The sequence below is a fragment of the Pyxicephalus adspersus genome, chromosome 6 (genome assembly GCF_032062135.1).
Source record: "Pyxicephalus adspersus chromosome 6, UCB_Pads_2.0, whole genome shotgun sequence".
Lineage (NCBI taxonomy): Eukaryota > Metazoa > Chordata > Amphibia > Anura > Pyxicephalidae > Pyxicephalus > Pyxicephalus adspersus.
The window spans coordinates 8,615,742-8,637,576 of NC_092863.1; the positions used below are offsets into that span (position 1 = coordinate 8,615,742).

The window sequence follows — 21,835 nt, forward strand, 5'->3', positions numbered from 1 at the left end:
CAACTAGCCCTTCTACACTGAAGATATGACATTTCGATTTCTATTTAAATAGCTGCAATTTTGTTTCTACAGAAGCGTTGCAGTTTAAAGCCTAACTATTCTTTATTAACTTGAGAATACTCTTTTTAAGTCGTTCAGCCAATGAGACATTAGTGTTCAACCTGTAATAGAAAGGGCAGCTAGTTTCTGATTAGTTTAATAAAGCCTCTCTTGTCTATTCCACTTTGTGAGTATGAGACATCACATTTTCCTTTAGCTGAGAATGACTTTCCATCATTTATCTTGCAGAGTGCCAATGCTCTGGGCCTGGCATGTATGATGGTACTTGTGACAAGGACAGCGGACATTGTGTGTGTCGGGATGGGTTTGAAGGCGAATTCTGTGAAAAATGTGCTCCAGGCTACTTCAATTATCCTCTTTGTCAGTGTAAGTTGTGTCTTCATGAGCTGTCTTTAATAAATGGGATGTGTGACTCACTAGACTTTGACTTTATTCATTACAAAATACTGTTCCTTGCCCTGAATTTACTGACTTTTGCTTATGTTGTTTCTTTACATGTATCTTTACAGTGTGTGGCTGCAGCTCAGTTGGAACGTCACCACAAGGCTGTGATTCAAATGGCCGTTGTTTCTGCAAACCAGAGTATGAAGGGCCCAGGTGTGAGCAGTGCATTGCGGGATATCACTCATATCCCTACTGTCAAGGTATGGTGTAGGATCATGTCAAATAGGATATAAATACAATAACTGGTGTAATCTGTGTTGGCTTCTATCTGATTTGCTGAGTTACTGCCTTGACCACTGCTTGTCATGACACCCACCATGACTTTTAGGATGTTGCGTGAAAAGTAAAATTTCAGGACACAAACTGACTATACATGCATTAAAACATCTACTTTGTGCACAATAAAGTACTCTAGTATGTCAACCCTTATCTACTTCCTTTGCTCTCACTTTGTTATTTAACAATTTGTGTGCAGAAAACTGGTGCAACTCACAATATGAATAAATGTCTTTTTGTCATTACTGGCACTAAACCTTGTGCGTTAAACTGCAATGGCTATTTCTTAGTGATTAAATTTATATATTTTTTTTACATGTACTGTGTTTCTCTGCAGCTTGTTCCTGTGATCCTCAGGGATCTGTGCATAATAACTGCTCCCCAACAGGTCACTGCCAGTGTCACCCAAATTATGCGGGACCTACCTGTAATCAGTGTGCTCCAGGATATTATGGATTCCCCAGTTGTATAGGTGAGTAAGAGCTGCAACTACTTCTTTTGGCCACCTGAGGGAGCACAACATCTTTACAGGCAGAATATTAAGCAGATTTATGTCATCTGCCTTCCCCACAGCTGCAGAAATGTAATTGTTCAGAGGTGTGCTAGGACCTGTAGTTAATTTAAATGTAGGAAAGCTCATATTAAAATAACTTTAACTTAAAAAAAACAGTAAAAACTGCTTTTGCCTAATAAAGGCATATCCGCCAATTAGTGTATAGGTACTATGCAGCTCTCAGGGGTTTAGGACTTTCGGTCAAATAAAGTCCCAGCTGTTGTCTGGTTGGCTGTACGTTCTTTCATCATTATTCTGCTAGAAATGTTTTGAGGCCCCCTTCTCTTAAAACAATGTTTTTAAGTTGCAGTTTTTACTGTAATGTTAAGTACCAAAGTCATAAAATCTATTTCTGTAATTAGGTAGGTATTCCTCTATGTAGACAAGTTGTGGCTACTTAAAAATTCACTTGCAGTCATATTGCAGTCCACTGCTTTATTTGCATGTGACTTGCCTGGAATACATTGACTACTGCAGTTACTGTAGTTCAAAACATACTTCTGAATGCGAATACCACTCTTGAGCCATTTTGTTTTTTAATGAAGTTGCACTTATTAATATTATTATTACACAGTATTTATATAGTGCCAACATATTACGCAGCACTGTACAAAGTCCTGCCCAGTTGCAATGAAGTGTCAGTCCACACAAATCTGATATTTTTGTAGGTGGAGGCTAGATGAGAAGATTCAGCTGCTGTTTTCTAAAATAGATTGACTTTTTCTGGTCCACCTAGGAGTTTTGGGTGCCCCTATGCACCTTTGTGTTTTCTAATTTCTCCTTTTACATTGGCCATATTATTAACATATAATGGCCACAGTAGTTGTGCATACCTGGGAACCCTGTACAAAAACTGTCAAAAACTAATCCTAGGCACTTTTTTATTAGTTCGTAACCTCATGGGTGGTCTTTTTATACATACCAGATATTCACATCCCCTGAGCAGCCTTCCTGTGTGGTCATTAAGTAATATTCTTACTATTTGCCTGTCATGTTGAGTGACAGGATCACAAAATGCAGCAACTGTAAAGGTGGTGGAAAATTGAGAATTAAAAATTATGAGACAACATAAAGTCCAAAGATCAATAATCATTTTCTATCTTGATTTAATGATATACAACCAATGCATTTTGAGGGCAAAACACCTTCTTTCAGGGCTACAATAAAAGTAATACAATATAAAATTTACAATAAAGCTAATCAAAATAAATATTTAACAAAGAATCTGAAATACGAACAATATAATCTGCTCTTTAAAAATTAAAAAATATGTATAAATTATCAATAACGCGCTGATCTGTATCAAGAAGAATAAAATGTTGTTTTCTCACGTTCACTAATCACATTTATAGTTGACCTAGGAAATGATAGTTTGGAGTTTTTCTACTAATTTTTCTACTAATTAGTGACTTTAGGTAAAAAGTTACATTTTTTGTACTGAAATTATTTTTTTAACATATCCTGCAGTGTTATTGGCTACAGCTTGTGCTGTGCAGGAAATATGTTATCACTTTGACTTCCTGAAAATCTATCTTTTGTCTATCTAGCTTGTCAGTGTTCAAGAGAAGGTTCTCTTTATTCCACGTGTGACCCACAGAGTGGACAATGCAGATGCCGCCCCGGAGTTACAGGCCTCAAGTGTGATACTTGTATCACTGGTACCTATGGATTTCCCAATTGTGAAGGTTTGTTTTTAAGGAAATTCTTTTGCTGCGTGTTTCACTGGGACAAAGTATGGGCAGCTGTTTTTATGGAGTTTAAACCATTGGGACCAGGGAACATTTGACTGCATTACCTAATATTTTAGTATTAGCTAGGGGCTTAGTTGAATTAGCCATCAGCTTCTTTTATACTTTTCTGGAACTCCAATGGTTAGACCTATCCAGGTTGTTTCTGCCCATCTTCTGCAGTGTTATGAGGTGGCCCCACCCCTCCATCAGTATTTTTATTTAACTTACACAGTGGGTGTACTTGGCAACTCTGAAGGACCATTCTCACCACATTTTGAATGTGCTAACCTTTAATAGGGCCCATCTAAACTTTTTAGTTTAAATCAGCTAAATATATTCTTGATGCATCAAAAAGTGTATATGTCTTATTGTTAGTTTTCATACTAAAGCAGCCCTGCTCGGACTGGAAAAGCCTATTCTCTTTCAGCATGCTTCAGAGAAGGATCCTTTTTCTGTATATGGAAGTAGAGGAGGCATACTAATAGTTTTACAGTCAGCAAAGTTCATGCTTCCTGCTGATTGGAGATATCTGATTTAACAGGGGGATGCTCTTCAACCTTGTGTTTATTACTAATTGATAACTTTAAACTTTTCCATTTCTCTTTTTTCAGTGGGTCCTTGTAATCCAGCTGGATCTACCACTGAGAATACTTCAGAGGTAATTCCTAAATTTTCTGGTATTCGTTATTTTACTTTTATTTTACCTTGTCATGGTTATACTGTTGTCCTAACTATAGAAACAATGTTTTTATTGTTCAGCTGCATGGGTAGTTAGGGGTTAGGTATTTCAGGATCATGTTCCGGAGCATTGCAAAGAGCAACACTGATGAGCCAGAACTAGTGGTTAGCTTGTGTGTCTGTCTTTACCCACAGTTCTTAGCTATAAGAGAGGACCAGAAGAATGTGTGTGGAGGTTTTGGGTTTTCATTAATCATCAAGTTTGCTGGTGTAACAGTGGTCACGTGATGGCCTTTCACATGCCAATTTTGTGATGGTTCTTGAGCAAGAGGAAGGGATTACAAGCTAAATGCAATAGATGATGAATCCCAATAACTTCCCCTTAAGCTTAGCATTTTCAAATTAAAGGTCAGCAGGTCAATATATTTTAATGTCTATTAGATTTATATATTTATAATATTGTATTATATTTATATAAAAAAATGAATAGATTGTCGTTATATAAAAGCCCAAGTGTATCTAAATGGAAATCATTAATGAGGGATAGGAAGTTGCCTGGTGACCTCCGGGGGAAACTTTAGCAGGTGCTGAGTGTGCAATAATGCTGCCATGACGTGTGGGTGAAGACAAGCCAGGCAGAATGAAGAAGGGTCTGCCTGCAGGGTCACAGCTGTTTTCCCGGAGCTGGCAGTCAGAATACACTCTAGTTCAGGCATCGGGTGACACATATCACTTGAGCAGAGGAGGTGATCACAGAAGGGTAGACGACAGTGTTGATTAAAAGCCCTGTGCACTGCTGACCCTCCTGTGAGTAATGGGGATATGGTCCTTTAAAGGTGTAGGGAGAGCCTTGTCGTGGGAGGGGAAAAACAACCGTAGGGCACTGGGTGGCATTTGTGCCTTGGATGACACTGGCATGTTTGTTCCTCCCTCCCCTCTATTGGGGGAACTATGCAGAGACCTTGCTGCATATTGCAGGTCCTCATCCTGCTTTCTTTTATTGCACAGGGCACCTGTGATTGTCGAGAAAACGTAGAAGGGAATGCATGTGACAAATGTAAACCACTTTACTGGGACCTGGCGCTGGAAAATCCACAAGGCTGCAAACGTAAGAGGGAATAACCACATTTTTCTTCAAATCGGAATATAAAGATTAGTGTTTGGTCATACTGATGGCAAATCTTTTTGCTTCGTGCAGGATGCGAGTGTGGCTCTGGGACAATAAATGGAGTGGGGGAGTGTCAGCAGGTAAGAGCATCAAATACATGTCACACTGATTGCATCTGTCATGTGTATTACACAAAGCAAATTAAAGGAAGGAAAATTCCTTTTTTTTATTCTTGATTCAGACAAGCTCAGCTTTGGTCATTTGCAGTGTCAGATGACACAAGAACTGCATATTCTCATTAGGATTACAGATTTCAAATTAGTCCACTGTCCTACCAAATGATTTTATCTAAACCATTTGGAAACACAGTCGAAAGTCCTAAATATTTGCTCATTGTCGCATATACTAAGCAAAATTTTACAAGCAGTGCTGTGTTTTTTGTAGGTACCTCATATTGTATTAGCAAGATTAGACATGCACACGCTCTGCCTTAAATTTAGTTGTTATGAACCTACCAATAAGTGTTGAGTATCTCAAGGTTTATAACCTCTGCCGTGCCCCTCTTTGGAGAAGAGGCCGTGGCAGGCATATTATTCGAGGGACAAACTCTTGGGTAAAGTTTTTTGGGGAAAGGTTACTGATCTGTTGTTACTTCCTGACAATGGACAGCCAACCTACATGTGGACCATTTACAGATATTTGGTTTTTGTAGCTAATGTGAACCAAACTGAGGCCAGTGTCATTATGTTGTGGGTACCCCAATGCCAGGTCTCAATCTATGAAATTTTATCTATTATTGTTGATCAATTTAAATGGATCTTAGCAGTTTACTACAAATTTGCAGTGTACCATCCACTTATTTAATAATTGATCTGATCCAAATAACAATTGACCTTATCATTATACCTATATGAAATATCAATTCTAACACACAGGGGTTTTGATTACAATATGATTTCAAACTACACCAGCCCAATTTTCTGCCCAAAATAACGTTTAGAATTATGATTGAACATGGAATGGTTTTGGTTAATTTTTGTTTGATTGAAGGCTTTTATCTAATCAGTTACTTAATCTATTAAAAATATTGCATGTTTAGTCTAAAATAGGTGTTCGTTAACTGGTATGGGGGTATGAGCAAGAGACTTGCTGTATTTAGAGTAAAGAGAAAAAGGTTATCTGGGGTGATGGGTAAACTGTGAAGCAGGTGACATATCAAATGCACGCTAGGTTAGAGAACTGCAGGGTTGACAAATATCAGGATGTTTTCCTATTGATTTTCTGATATCATTTACATAGTTGGCTGTCTAGAAAGAGAGATTTATTAGGTCTGCCTGGCCAGCCTTTGGCCCTTTTTTACTGGGATTCTGTCACCAAAATGCTTAAGCTTAATTTATTTATGTACAGTGTTTATATGTATGTGTAATTGTTCCTTGGCTTTTTTCCTGTGTGTTGTGGAAGAAGTGGAGGAGGACAGTCATCTCTTTCTCAGAGACAGTTCTTTTCCGGGATAGTGATGGCTGCATTTTTAAATCAACCAACCAGATTCAAACAATCTATTCCACCTGTTTTTTACGGTGGTTTTTATCTATGTCATGCGATATCATATTTAGTTTCTTGGTTTCACTGTTTAAGCAGTCGGGCGCAGTTTATAATTGCCTGCTCATGCGTTGCTTCATTTTATTTATTACAGTTTTCTTTGTTGTACAATTTTTAGAACTTTTTTTTTTGGTTTCAGTTTTTTTTTGCTAATGAAGTCTGAATTATTTACAGGTGACTGGACAGTGTTTCTGCAAGCCTAATATCTGCAGTGGATCCTGCAGCAAATGCAAAGATGGCTACTACAACCTGAAGCCAGACAGCTTCTTTGGATGTCAGGGTAAATTCTAAATCCAAGCTAAATTGTCGCAAAGAGTTACAAAAATTATCAAAAAAATCCATCATATAAAAAATATCTAGAAGATCCACCTATTATAACACTGCTTGGATTATTATTATTAAACAGGATTTATATAGCGCCAACATATTACGCAGCGCTGTACATTAAATAGGGATAAAACCTATGTTTATTGCAGACTTTGCGCACAACTTGTGCTACTCAAAATCCTTTTTCTGTGTTTTTAGATAACATACAGCAGCCATTACATTCAATGCATTTTGATTCAATGCTTGTTTTCCCCTTCACCTTTTTAAAAAACCTCTAGTGTCATGTGCAGTACAATGGTCTGTAACATACACAACCGCAAGTCACAATCAGACAAAAAAAAATCACCCTGATGCAGACACATAAAAAATTCCTGCACATATCTGCAGCAGCATTTAAAACCTCACTTTCATGGCCATACAAACGTATTATTTCACTGGTTTTCTTTAGTTATGATTTTATTCATGTGAAAATATTAAACATTCATAGGTTCTCTCTTTGTTTGTTGTGTTGAATATGGAAAAAAAATCCAGAATCCACCCTTTCCTCACCAGTTTATTATCATGTGCTCCTTCAAGTTCCTCCTACTGTCAGATAAAGTCTAGTATAACATAGTGTAATGAATTCCCCTCTAATTGGATATCTGGAAAGAATTCCTAATGCCTAGTTGGAAGAGTGGATGCCTCTTGTGCATTCCACAGCTAAGGCCTCTATAAATATCCTATTTGTTGCCTCCTTGGGCCTAGTCCTTGCAGCTTGGCAGAGTGAACTCACCAGGTGTTTCTCACCCCTTTACAGGATGCCAATGTGACATCGGAGGCTCAGTTGGATTGGCATGCAACGCCAAGACAGGCGAATGCCAGTGCCGTGAGAATGTGGAGGGACCGAAGTGCAACCGGTAAGTGTGTGCTGGGAATAGCAGCTGTAATAGCGGAATTATCACACAGGCTAGTAATTGCCAGATTAATACCGGATGTGTATATTGGACTCTTGTCATTGAGCATCAGCTGTTCCAGCTAATGAAGTCCTGTTGAAATTGGCTTCATTTAAGATCACCAGAAACAGCTGCTATGGACTTTCATTACACCGTAAAAAATAGCATGAGATGTTTGTACAGCATTATCCCCCTTCGTTGTACTAGAGCTAGTCATATGAGCCATTGTATTAGAGCTAGTCATGTGAGCCGTATTAAAAATGACCTTGGTATAATTAATAGATGAATTTGTCTACAATTTCATTCAGCATTAATAAAGAACATAGGCGATTTTACAGAAGCCATCCAAGCAAAAGATGGCTGCTATTTTTAGTGGCATCTCCTCACATACAAATTAATATTAGTGTAACTATAAAGATCCAAAGATACTTATTTTTTTATTTTATTTTATTTCTTTTTCCTGACATTAGAATGTAGGAAATCAGAAATCCAGATCAGAAAACCTTTTGCAGTTAACCTATTGCCTCAGGGTAATAAAGCCATTGGATTGCATGATATCTAGGCAACTAACATTTCAAAAAACTGGTAGTATCCATAGTCTCTCGGTACAGGTTTTCTTCTATTACTTTGGATATCTTTGAGTAAGAATGACTACTGGTGGAATGAATGCCACCATATCCCTGAAAAAAACTACCTATTCTGTCATTATATTGTTAGCTTTCTGTGCTGACCATGATTCGCTATGCCTTATCCCCTAGACCTGTCAACGGATATTATTTCCCGGATCTGCACCACCTGAGGTATGAAGTGGAGGATGGGCGTACTCCAGATGGAAGGCCAGTCCGATTTGGCTACAATCCCCTGGAGTTTGAGAACTTCAGCTGGAGAGGATATGCTCAAATGTCACCATATCAGGTGAGATTAGACAGTATACGAGAGAAGTTCATGTTGTTTGCAGTATTTGATTAGTTTTTCCAGTGTGCTTTGAGAATACAAAAGGGAGAGTCAGCAGATTTTACAGCAGTGTGAGCACCATTACTTAAAATTTTATGGAAGCTATGACCTAATATATTAGCACATATTATATTAACACTGAATTGCAAAATGTTTGGTATAGTAATTTTAAATGTATTCTTTTTTTCACTTTTTAAAGTTTGTGCTTCTCAAAATACGGCTATCTTACAAATTTGTGGTTTTTCCATCATCAGGTATTAACATTATTTCCTCACATCTTTTTACAGCCAAAGGTCATTCTGACCATTAATGTGACATCCCCTGACCTTTTCCGAATTGTGTTCCGGTACGTCAACCGTGGCTCAGATAGTGTGTACGGCAAGGTGTCATTTATAGAAGAGAAGAAGTTCAATGCTTGTGCTAATTGTAAGTCCCTAAATGTCTGTCCACCCTGTGCATACAAGTGGTACATTCCATAGAGTAGACACTGAGACTCGACTAGCTGAGGAATGTCTCATTAAAGCTGGCTAGGGGTAGGACTGTTGACACAAGATCTTCTTCTTATTCCCATCATTGGTGTTAGTGCATTGAGGCCCCCTCTCTAATCTTCTGTGGGTACATGTTTCTGCAGAAACATAATTACACAGCTTGTGGATTTGGCTGCTCAGAGCTGAACTTGCTGCTTGTCATTTTAAAGTTCCTTTTATTAGCAGACAGCTGGGGAAATTCATTAAATGTGATAAACCTCAAACCTTCAGTGAAACCTCATGTGGAAAAGTAGAAGTGTTTATTTTAATAGGCTGCAGTCTTCACTTCTTCACAGCTTTGTTTCGTGAAATGTTACATTTCTAACACTGGCAGCCATCTCTTTGCTGCATTGTCATTTCTGATTGCTCAGCCAGCAGAGCCATGTATACATTGACAAGGGGAAGAGGCTGCCCTACTTCATGCCCTAGCCACAACTGTCAACTTTGTACTGCTCAACACAGTGCTAAGTGGCTGTCAGTTGTCCATGGCTCTTCCCTGCACTCCCACCCGGTTTGATCAACAAAAGAATAGGAATTTCCCATTAGTTTTAAATCAAATAATGAAAAAGAGTGTTCTAGTTCTAATGAGTTTTCATTAGATCAAAAGTTTTAATTACATTTAATGTCTAATCTATGAAAATTGTTTAATATTGTACAGCCACCTTAAGGTGAAGGATTTCGAGAGTAATACTGGAGGAATGTACAAGTCAGAGGTGTATAGTAGACTTAAGGAGAATCATGTCTTTTATCTAAACCTCTTTATGTACAACAAAGGTTTTTTAACACTGCCAATTTGTACTTCTGCACAGGTTCTGAACAAATTAAGCAAATAGTTTTTCCTCCAAGCAAAGAACCAGCTTTTGTCACCGTCCCAAGCAGTAGTTATGGAGAGCCTTTTGTTCTTAATCCAAACACATGGTCTGTGGTGATTGAAGTGGAGGATGTTCTTCTAGTAAGTCTGTAGGTTCTTCTTAAAAGTATGTCAATGATTTTGTTACAGTTACCTGATTTCAACCCATATATTCTCTCTACCAGGATTACTTTGTCCTACTTCCAAGTGCTTACTATGAGGCTCCAATTCTCCAGGTGAAAGTGACTGAGGCTTGCACCTATGCTCCAACTTCAGAGCAGACCAATCAGAAGTAAGGATCATTCAAACTACACAATGCAGAAAAGAACCAGCAAACTGTTAGTTAAACAGACTTTATTGTAGGCCTGCTGGTGCCCATAGTAATAACGTATTAGAGAGATAAAAGCTAACCATTCGTAAAAAAAAAAATCTGATCTATATACGATCAATGCTGGTGTCACCGGCCTGACAGATAAACATTTTAGTGTCATATCATCCACATAATGTCTGCATAATTTTGTAATATTGTTGCCTAATCCAATCATATTGTTTTACAGCTGCCTGCTGTACAAATACCTCTCACTAGATGGATTCCCATCATCAGAGGGCAGCGAAGGTACCTGCCGAATGGACAACAGCCTTCCACGACCCTGCCAAACTGAGCAAATCACCCCTCGGCACCCACCATTGATCGGTTGCTATGGAAGTGATGTGTGTATAATAAAACATCTTTTTAATAAATGTGTTTGTAGCTTATAACAACCCTAAACACCATGGTCTGTCTCCTAGATTGATGTCCAGTTCGTTATGCCAGTTCCTCACCCAGGCCGCTACGCCATTGTTGTAGAGTACGCCAATGAAGAGGATATGCAGACCACCAGCGTTACTGTAAATTCTCCTCAACGCCCAACACAGCACGGAGTCTTCAGCTTCTACCCCTGCAAATTTAGGTCTGTATTTTGACTGTATAGGTGTTCATCAAGTTCATTCATAAATACAAAAATCCTTGCTTTCTAAAAACCCTAAATTTAATTACTTCCTGGAACTACTTTTTGCATTGTGTTCCTTCTCATTTTCTGCTTTTATAAATGTTTTCAGACGGTTTTGTGATTTTAAGGGAATTTGGGTACACATGTTGTTTAATTTTAGCATCTCTGATTATCCTGTAATTAGTGTTCTTGAGGGGGCCTTCATCCTGGATTACCGAAAATCTATATTATCTTCTAGACTGTATTGGCAAAGACTGGCTACATACCATTAGAGTGTAAAGATGTCTTTCAGGTTGCATCTCAGCATTCACAAACTGATTAGATGAATGTAAATTGTATCTTGCTGTACCTGCACTTTAATACATATGAGATTGAGATAACCAAATGTATACTTGTAGTATCTTGCTTGTGATTTGAAAAGTGTCATGAATGTGTTACAGTTTTCTGTGCCGTGGGGTGGCTTTGGACCATCAGCAAAAGGTGGCTTTGTTTGATCTCACCACAGAAGTCATAATTCGTTTTACAGCAGACAAGACTCAGTTCCATCTGGTGAGTATTGGAAAGGGGTTTGTTGTCTTTTTAGTTTTGTATTACTTTTTCATGCTCTAAGCTGCTGTTCTCTTTTTTTTTAGGGCAAGGTCTTCCTGGTTCCTGCTGACCAGTTCACTGTGGAATATATTGAACCACGAGTTCACTGTATTGCTGTTCATGGATCTTTTAACCCCAGCAGGTATTTGGCTTGTGCCTAGTTGACTCTAATGTCTTGCATAACACTATTTTTGGCTCCTAATCTTATATTTCTTTTCTTCCACAGTGGTTCTTGTGTTCCCTCGAGGTTTCATAAACCATCACAGTCAGTGATTTTAACAGATGGGAAAACAAGCTCAACATCAAACAATATCCCTGTATGGCCTGGACACCAAACTCCTACCAATGACCAGAAGGCAGTGTCACATCCGACATCACTGCCACCAACAGCAGTAGATGCCACTAAATTAATACGTCTCCAGTCTCCTGAGGTCTGTGTTATATTGTACTTATTGGCACAAAAAAACAGGCTTTTCTGTGAAGTGAAATGAAGAGGTCTGTGCCACACACAGCTCACTAGTAAATAGCATTGTTTATGGTAGCCAGGGGCTAAAGCATGAAATACATTCCTCAGTTTAGGAACAAAAAAAGATTTAAAGCGTATCTAAAACCAAAAATAAAAACATATTATTACTACTTACCTTTCTGTAGATTTGGTGGCTTCATAAGCTGCCAATTTTAAATGCAGGATATAAGCACATTATGGGTCTTTATATCAGCAGGATTGTATGATACTATATCTAAATTTTGTGAACTCCCGTATTTTTCGGACCATAAGACGCACTGGACCATAAGACGCACCAGTTTTTAGAGAAGGGAAATGAAGAAAAAAATATTCTGAAACAAATAGTGTCCTAAAATATTTTATGTGCATTAAAAACCAACAGCACAGTCATAAACACATGTAATCAACCCTGTAAAGTAAACAGCAGCATTTAGAACCATTATTAACATTATTTATATTTATTTATTATATTAAAATCATAAATTATAATATAATACATAAATATAAATAATAATTTAAAACAATAATGAAATAATAGACAACAATGTAATCTAAAAATAAAATCAAAATGTACGGTACTTTTATTTTTATGTTGTGTGGTGTTTTTGTACTGTAAAAACCATTTAAAAGCAGATTACATTGTAATCTGCCTTTAAATTTCCCTCCCTGACACACCCCCATACTTCACCAATCACATCACTGGAAGATGACTCATCCTCCGGAGTGATGTGAGGGGGGGGATTTCCCTGCGTGCTCACACAGACAGAGACAGGTATGGAGGCTGGAAGCTGCTGGCATGTGTGGAGAGATACATAGCATAATGCAGGATTTCTGCATTATGCTATACTTCTCTCTGCAAGATGCCAGCAGCAAGCAGAGCTGCGGACACCTGGGTGAGTATTTGCTTTCAGTTGTAATCCGATTGTCATACTATGTATGACAATCGGATTGCAATATAACATTTGTTTACTTTGTGTTGTGTATGTGTGTGCTTTCCTGCTCCCAGCATGACTTTGTCAGCCAATCATGCTGAGAGTGGGAGGACGCAAGATACCAGAGTGACAGGAGTCACACTCACTCTGGCCGCGCTGGACAGGAGAAAAGCCGGAGGGGAGGCTACACAGGGGGGACGGGACAGCGGCTGGGGAGGATACCGGAGAGACGGCCCGGGCACAGAGGCTACATTTGGACCATAAGACGCAGGGACTTTTTCCCCCCACTTCTGGGGGGAAAAAAGTGCGTCTTATGGTCCGAAAAATACGGTATATTTCCACAAAATGCCCTTATTGTCATGTATTTTAACAAATGAGTACATACAGTCCAGAATTTTTTTTTAAATCTGTAAAAATTTTAAACCTCATTTCTTTTTAAACTCTTATATTGGTTCTGCCTGTAACACATTTCATTGGGTGGCTATGATTTTTTTCTCCATTGTGTCTATGGAAAAGACCATCGGTATTACCCAGGCTGCTCTTCTAATTTGTACCACAGAAGGATTTTTACTCTATTCATCTCTATTCCCTGGGTGGAGGAGATAAGTAGTTTAAAGAAAGTAATGTGAAATGAAGAAATGATTGCATGTGCTTTTAGTTCAGCTTACAGAAGTGACCTGGACAATGCATTTCTGGCAAGGCCCACAGGTATTTTTTGTATGTGTTGTGGGAGTGCACAAACTCCTAGGTGGACCGGAAAAGAAACCGGGAAAACCAAGATAAGTAGTTAGGGACTGAAAACATTTAAGCAGAATAATAGCTGTCCAATCCCAGAGTCATCTAATGTCTGAATTTATTGTTTGTTTTAAACTCTACCAGATTTTATAAGCAGTACCTGTATTAGGATTTTTTTTTTTTAAAGCAGGTAACGGTGACATATAATGGGCGTGTTCCATCACCAGGGCGTTATGCCTTCATGATTCACTACTATCAGCCCTCCCAGCCGTCATTTACTGTGGAAGTACAGATACATGGTGGCCGGGTTTGGAGAGGTAAGCATTATGATAGCCAGTGATAGACATGTTTTGTGGATGAATTAAATAGACATATAACCCATTTTTACTAACACAAATGTAATGTAGCTCTCTTTTTTATTCTTAGGATCTGCCAATGCCACCTTCTGTCCCCATGGTTTTGGCTGCCGTAGTTTGGTTCTCTCTGAGGACCAGGCCATTCTGGGCATGAGTGACAGTGACATCTCTGTTACAATAAGTGTTCCAGATGGAAAAATCATATGGCTGGTAGGTTTATAATGTTAGCATTTTGAGCCATTAACAACCTTAGAATGAGTCAGATTATCAATTTTAAAGGAGAGAGTGACATTGCCATGGCTGCAGTTATGGCACGTGTCTTCATTAAATTTTTGGTCAGGATAGACTTCATATGAATGTCAGGCACACTTTAATGAATATAGCATACCAAATCTTTACGATCTGTTTTTTAGGAGTATATACTGGTGATACCGGAGGATAGTTACAGCTCCAGCTATCTGGTGGAGGAACCCCTGGACAAATCGTACAGTTTTATCAGTCAGTGCAGTACCAATAGTTTCCAGAGCAGGTAACCAGCTTTATTTTTCATTAATAGTGCAGACAGGCAAATTAGAACCATACTGATCTTTTTTTCTTGTGTCCTTCCCTAGTAGTTCAACTTCATCTAAATTCTGCCGAGATGCTGCCATCTCTCTGTCTCTATTTTACAACAATGGTGCCCAGTCCTGCAACTGCCATGAGGCTGGCTCTGTGGGCACATCATGTGAGCCTTATGGAGGGCAGTGCACTTGCAGACCCAACGTGATTGGAAGAGATTGTTCACGATGTGCTACAGGATTCTGGGGTTTCCCTGACTGCAGACGTAAGTCCTGGTGAAGATATTTAGAAAAGGAAATCCTTGTATCTTGGTGTCATTAATATATTTTACTATAATTACTGTAATTTAATTCTTGTAGAAAGCCAAAATGTTGCCCACTGTCCATCTTCACCCCATTCATTAATGCAGGATTTGGAATCGTACCAGAAAATCTGTTTATTCAAAACTTGGCATGACTACCTGACGATTGATATATATGTGTTCTCTATATTACCTTTTTGCTATAATTTATGGGTCAAGCTTTTTGAGCTAATCAAATATGAATACCATTGTCCTAGGGGTATTATTGTTGCATGCATGCTTTATTCTACAGTTTTTTTTTTGTTAATATAAGGCAGTAACTGACTTTTCTTTTTATCTCTCCTATAGCCTGTGAGTGTGGGTCACGCCTGTGTGATGATGTGACTGGACAGTGTATCTGCCCACCACGTACTGTGAAGCCAGATTGCACTGTTTGTCAGCCACAGACCTTTGGTTGTCACCCACTAGTTGGGTGTGAGGAGTGTGATTGTTCTGAGACTGGACTGCAAAATATTACTGAGCCCAGCTGCAACATACAGACAGGACAGTGCACGTAAGTAAGGGAAAAATATCCCTGATGCACTGCATGTACTAACTTTTATTTATGTTAATAGCAAGCTCCTTTCTCTACAAATTCAATTTACTCAATCCAGACACAGTAAAAAAAAAAAGACAACAGCAATGGCAAATAGACATCATGCTTGATTTCAAATGTTCAATAATAACATTTCCCTGTTGCTCATAGCAGCAAATTAGATTTTTTTTTTATGTTTTGACTTGGGAAAGCTAGGAGTTTCTTTTGGGACACACAGATGGACTAAGGCAAAACTGACCCCATTTGATAAGTATTGCAAAAGGCACAAGCAATCTGTCCTGATGGCATTGACCATACAGTCCCCATCAGCTGCCTGCAAGTTCATCTTCCCTTGGAGGTGACAGGCAGGTACACAGCATTGACTTGTCACGCTCTCCCACTGGTTTACTGCAGTAGCAGCTGCATCCTTCGTACATTCACTGGGATTTAAAGTGGACATTTTAAAAATGATGTAAACTGTCATTTCTGAATCACTGATCAGAACCAGTATGCAATTCAGGTGTTTACCTATGTGCACCACAACTTGATGCACAATTAGCTGCAAACCACAAAAAGTTCAGCTTAAGCATTTTTTAGAATGAGTTCAGCAATAGCAACATATCTTCAAATGTAATTTAGCAGTGTGTGGGTAAAAAAAGGTGCACTGGTGGGTCTTAACACAGCTTGATAAACCGGGCCTAGTGTTACAGGGCTTGGTAGAGAGGCAGATAATAGATTATGTTACTACCCAACCTGGTATTTAGGGTCATTGCAGTCTCCCATCAGTAGCTCTATGGTCTGTAATTTTTGTAGTATTTATACCTCAGCTTAATACATTACAAATTATTCCAACCTCTGATGTCTGTGTTTCCTTAACAAAATTGCTTCTTCAAAAGTGAATCTACATAGGTTATTTCACCATTAATAAAGACAACAAATGTGTTTCTGGTATGTGTAGACACCACCCGCTAAGATATTGTCCAACCATTGTCTCTTAAACTTGGGTGGGCTATTACCTTGTGTTTCAACCATTCTGAGGAGGGTTTTTCTTATATAAATCTGTCAGTACTAAAGTTTATTGTGGGCTCTAAACTTCTAAAACCAGCTCCATTATGTAGCTTCCTTTTAGACAATGAGGTCTGAAACCAGCCAAGTTTTAATGGATTATATATCTTGTTTTTATTAAAGTGAACTAATAATTTACATCTGAAAAAGCTACAAGTGGAATAACAGAAATTCTTAATGAAACCGTAAGACTCTGTGTGACTATTCATGTTCTCTTTATATGTTTCCTTTTGTAGGTGTAAACCAAACATAATGGGAAGACGATGTGAGAAATGTGCTCTTGGGTTTTATGGTTACCCCAACTGCAGACCATGTGACTGCAACAGAGCTGGCACTGAAGCTAACATATGTGACTCTATCACTGGGCAATGCATCTGCAAGGTTAGCTCTTATAAAAAAAAAAACTTGGCATTTCCATTTTTTTAACTTATTTATTCTTGAGATGCTTTTGAAAGTGAAAATCAAGAGTAGACTGTTCAGTTGGTGCTGAGTTGATTCTTTAATAGTAATTTTTTTTATAATTAATCAAAATCCAAATCACTTGGTCATTTGCTTCATAATGTAATTGCAGAAATGTTCAGACCCATCGAGGTTGTTTTGCGTTCCATCACTTTTGGACAGTCGAATCTAGAAATAGAGAGCTAATTTATGTTCATTTCTATGATTTGATCAAACTGACCGTTTAATCAAATGAGACAACCAATCTGTGTATAGCCAGCCTTAATATACGTATTTCTTGGTTGATTGTTAATGTTTTAAAAAACCTTTTTATGTATCTTTTGCATTTGTTTGAGTCAACAGTATCTCTGGAGAAAACCAAATCTGCCATGCTGCCTATTAAAAATGCACATGGAAATATAGTACAATAATACTTACTTTGGAAATTAACCCAATCTGTTTGCAAACAGCTGATTTTATAGCAGAAAAATACTGATATAAACATAGTGTTTGGAATATACTTTGGATTTACTGTTTGTAAAAAAAAATTCCTATGTAGCTGTCAGACTGAAAAGGTTCTTTTATTTACAAGATATTTGGCAGATTTTTTTTAGCTGAAATATACCTTGTGGATTTTAATTATAGAATGTAAAACCAGTATCCATTTAAAAAAATCACTGATGTGACTAATTAACTTTTCTACCTGCATGTAGGAAAATGTGGAGGGCCCAACATGTGACCGCTGTCGTTTAGGAACTTTCTATCTTGACGCAGGAAATCCAAAGGGTTGTACTCGCTGCTTCTGCTTTGGAGCCACAGATCGGTGCCACACCTCATCAAAGTACCGTTCTCAGGTAAAGGTGTCCCATCTTTATAGTTCAATCACAGCGGTGAAACTGTTCTTTATTTTTTTTTTTTTACAAATGTCCAATTTGCAAATATGTATATTTATTAGATTTTTCACGTAATGTCAGAAAAGGCCACAAAACAACATTTCTAACTAATTAAAGCAATGTCATCCAAATCCTATTGTGTCTGCTTAAGTGATCGATGCTGTAAAATCTAGCATTAACATGAAGAATTTGCACCTTTGGCCTAAAGGCACCACCTAAACCGTACTAAAAAAATATGACTGATGCAAACGCTTTTAAAAAAATTAGGATTACAACAATGGATATCTTACCTGTGCTTCAGATATTTCTCTTGGTCTTCTGTCCTTGTATAATTTACCATTGCCTTTTGACACCAAGGCACAAGGTGGCAGCAACAGAATTACAGTTGCTGCACTAGGTACTTTGTAGCAGTTACAGAATGTATCTTTTGTAATTCAGTTATAGGATCACCAGTTTAGTAACTAATCATTTTGCTCAAGTACTAGAGTCAACAAGCAGTGAGAGTTAAGCTACGTACACACGTCAGATTTTTATCGCCCGATAATCGGCATCGGCCAATTATCGGGCGAAAATCTGCCGTGTGTACAGTCGGTGTCGTCCATCGTCCGGACGACCGACCTGCCGGATCCACGGACCATGGACGACAGCCGATCCTAATGAAAGGGAAGGGGAGAGCGCGCAGCAGGGTGCCACTCCGTCGCTCTCCCCCTCCCCTCTCTATAGAGCATGAACGGTGCTGTATGTGCAGCACCGTTCATGCATCGTGCACTCCCTTGTCGTTGGAAAGGATCGTGAAAAATTGCAAGTGTGTACGCAGCTTTAGCTGCTACAAATCTCTGTTACAAAGTTTCTAGTGTGAAACTTGGAGTGGGTACACAGTAGCAGGGATGAGCTAGAGCTGAGACCTCTGAGCTTCATCAAAAACTTTTGCCCACTGTCCATTTAGGATTACCTATAGCTAAAGAATGTTGTACAAAATGTAAAACATCCACCATAGTGATTAGAGTATTTGTAAATACGAGTGATCTATGTCTTTGAACATGAAGTCAAACAGATTTTTTCCTTTAGCTCATGTCCAATGACCTGTTTGTTAAATATATCTCTTGCAGTTTAGTGACATGCGGAGATGGGTTCTGGTTGGAGGAGATCGTCAGGAAGTGGAAATCTTGGAAAGGCCTGGTGAGGGCCTTGTTGAGGCAGATCTAAGAGATGTTCCTGATGTCTACCAGGAGTTCTATTGGCATGCTCCACGAAGCTACCTTGGAGACCGGGTAAGATTTGGCTTGTGTTTGTGCAGATGGCAGCACAGATATTGCACATACTGAGCACGAGAAAATTATAGAAACGCTTTTAATCAAGCTGCTATTTTTAGTATAAAATGTGATTACTTCATAATGAAGCAGTCCAATGCATGTGGAAAATTATAATTGATTTGTCACCTTGACAGGGTGGAACATTTCTTTTCCTTTTCATGAACTATTTACACATATGAAAAATTATTTCACCTACCTTGAGATACTACACATGTCCCTTACCCTGCAAAACAGCATGTGTCCCTTTCTCTGGGCCTGATTTAATAAAGCTCTCCAAGACTGTAGAAGGTTCACTGATGATAGTGTATATTCTCCACCCTTGGAGAGCTTTAACAACTTAGGCCCTCTGTGTTACTATTCTTGTCCCCTATACTGTGATGCTACACATGTTCCTTACCATGCAATGCCATGTCTTGTACCCAATGTTTCTACATGCGTTCCTTACCTTTATTGTCACAGGTGTCCCTTAACCAAAAATACTACATCTGTCCCTTACCATATAATACTACATATGTCCCTTATCCAATATTATTACACATATTCTTACCCAGTAATGTATATATTATAATGTACATGTAAAAACATACATGTAGAATCTTTTCACTTACTGTGAAACTATACACATATGCTATGTAAATGCCACTGATAATATTGTTTTGTGATATCAGGTTTCTTCTTATGGTGGATTCCTGAGGTATGAGCTTAATTCTGAAGCTATAAGAGGAGACGACATCTACATTCCCGTGGAGAGAAGGCCGGATGTCATTCTGAAGGTACAGATGATACCCAAGTTTCCAGAGATATCAGTTACAAAACAGCTGAATAGAATTTAATATTTGTGTTCTCCTTCTTCAGGGAAATCAGATGAGTATTGCGTTCCTGGAGACAAAATACCCATTACCAGGAGAGGATCATCGAGGACAAATTCAACTCATTGAGGTAAGAATAGAGCATTTGTATTGGACTAATTATTTGATTATATGGATAATTCAGGGATGTAAACTCCAAATGTGGGGTGCATAAGTAGTCACAAACTTAGATTTGATCTTGCACAAAGAAATATTTAATGTACTTTGCATTAATACCTCAGTGTGTCGTTTATCAGCATTCACTAACTCCAGTACATCAGCACAGAAAAGGGATGTCTCGCTCATATGAAACATGCTGACATAAGGCATGTGCACAGTGCGGGCCTCTGTAGCGTGTTGTCACACCTTTTCTACCTAGTTACAGTGCTTTATTGGCAGTGGTGTTTGGGTCACAAAACTTGCTGTACAGAATCTTGTAAATTGCTGTACAGAATCGTGGAGTTTGGCTTTAGGATTAACCTTTATTGCTGCATCGTCATTTTATTAGCAGACCTAGTGAAGTGAGTGAAGCCCTGAGTGAAGGAATACAACAGTAGGTGTCTTTGTTTCACTTTGTTACAAAATGTCACTCGTCACAGAATAATGTCAGAACTTCTCATTTACAGAGTAACTTCATCCATATTGGGACCAACAATCCTGTATCCCGCGAGGACATCATGATGGTTTTGGCCAACCTAGAGCAGTTGCAGATTCGAGCTCTAAATTCTCAGTCTTCTGCCATGGTGTCTCTGCGCCGGGTGGTTATGGAAATTGGACAAGATGCTAGTGCTGGAGTGAGGGCCAACAATGTGGAGCTGTGTATGTGCCCAGCCAACTACCGCGGTGACTCCTGCCAGGTACCAAACTCACCCGGCCATAATACACTGCCTCATTTTCATTGGCAAAGCAACTACTGTCGATGCTTGTAGTTGGATAGTGTAATCTTTAACAAGTGTTTTGCATGCTGGAATTAACAAAACTCTGTGCTGGCAGAATGTTCTGACACAATGGAAAATTTAAAGGGGCCCATCGCTTTTAAGATTTATTAGATGAAGTTTTTGTACATGAGCGCATAGGCAGCTTGAACAAAAAAGTGAACAGTGTCTTTCCATATGAGTTTAAATTACTTGGTACCTTACAAATTTCAATATCTCCCACACAGCAGCTGGAAATCAGGTTGGCTGGTTTGATATGTCAGTTTAACTTTACAATATCTTATTAACAAAAGACATCAAGGATGTATCAAAGAGCAATATTATTCCTAGTAAATGTTTCCATCTTCCCTCCTAGCATGCTGCAGCTCTTGTACTAATAGTACTGTTCAAACAATCCTAAAAATAGGCAGATAATAGTGAATCTTAAGGGAATGTTCACACTGGTGGTGTGTTATTGTAATCAGTGATTCCTTTTAAAATACACTGCTTGGAGCACCAAGTATCCACAGCTCCCCCTATAGACTTGTATCAACTATGATAACCAATCACAATTCAACTGGCACTTGTCAACATTTATTATTGTATCTGGTAGGAATGTGCTCCTGGATTCTATAGGGACAAGGGTCTCTTCCTGGGAAAATGCGTTCCTTGCAACTGCAGCGGGCATTCTGATCAGTGCTTACCAGGGACAGGTGCATGTGTGGTAAGTATAGCACCTTAGCTATAGAACTCTGAAAGTCTTCACAAGCACTTAAAAATTACCCTTT

The 21,835-nt window shown here is 38.6% G+C and overlaps 1 protein-coding gene across 1 annotated transcript in view; it reads left to right on the plus strand.

Moving 5' to 3' along the window:
- The window catches only part of LAMA5 (laminin subunit alpha 5), a 97,004-nt gene that overhangs the window by 41,351 nt on the left and 33,818 nt on the right, over positions 1-21,835 (plus strand). The window contains exons 13-42 of the mRNA XM_072414450.1: positions 289-426; positions 570-704; positions 1,118-1,252; positions 2,881-3,018; positions 3,675-3,721; positions 4,750-4,849; positions 4,940-4,989; positions 6,623-6,728; positions 7,572-7,671; positions 8,466-8,622; positions 8,949-9,087; positions 9,998-10,140; positions 10,224-10,330; positions 10,596-10,749; positions 10,828-10,988; positions 11,468-11,576; positions 11,660-11,757; positions 11,842-12,046; positions 13,978-14,104; positions 14,214-14,353; positions 14,557-14,672; positions 14,755-14,966; positions 15,351-15,555; positions 16,878-17,022; positions 17,793-17,933; positions 19,082-19,243; positions 19,954-20,058; positions 20,141-20,224; positions 20,760-20,990; positions 21,661-21,771. Of these exons, the coding sequence (XP_072270551.1) occupies positions 289-426; positions 570-704; positions 1,118-1,252; positions 2,881-3,018; positions 3,675-3,721; positions 4,750-4,849; positions 4,940-4,989; positions 6,623-6,728; positions 7,572-7,671; positions 8,466-8,622; positions 8,949-9,087; positions 9,998-10,140; positions 10,224-10,330; positions 10,596-10,749; positions 10,828-10,988; positions 11,468-11,576; positions 11,660-11,757; positions 11,842-12,046; positions 13,978-14,104; positions 14,214-14,353; positions 14,557-14,672; positions 14,755-14,966; positions 15,351-15,555; positions 16,878-17,022; positions 17,793-17,933; positions 19,082-19,243; positions 19,954-20,058; positions 20,141-20,224; positions 20,760-20,990; positions 21,661-21,771 (4,001 nt within the window). The remainder of the gene's footprint in view (positions 1-288; positions 427-569; positions 705-1,117; positions 1,253-2,880; positions 3,019-3,674; positions 3,722-4,749; positions 4,850-4,939; positions 4,990-6,622; positions 6,729-7,571; positions 7,672-8,465; positions 8,623-8,948; positions 9,088-9,997; positions 10,141-10,223; positions 10,331-10,595; positions 10,750-10,827; positions 10,989-11,467; positions 11,577-11,659; positions 11,758-11,841; positions 12,047-13,977; positions 14,105-14,213; positions 14,354-14,556; positions 14,673-14,754; positions 14,967-15,350; positions 15,556-16,877; positions 17,023-17,792; positions 17,934-19,081; positions 19,244-19,953; positions 20,059-20,140; positions 20,225-20,759; positions 20,991-21,660; positions 21,772-21,835) is intronic.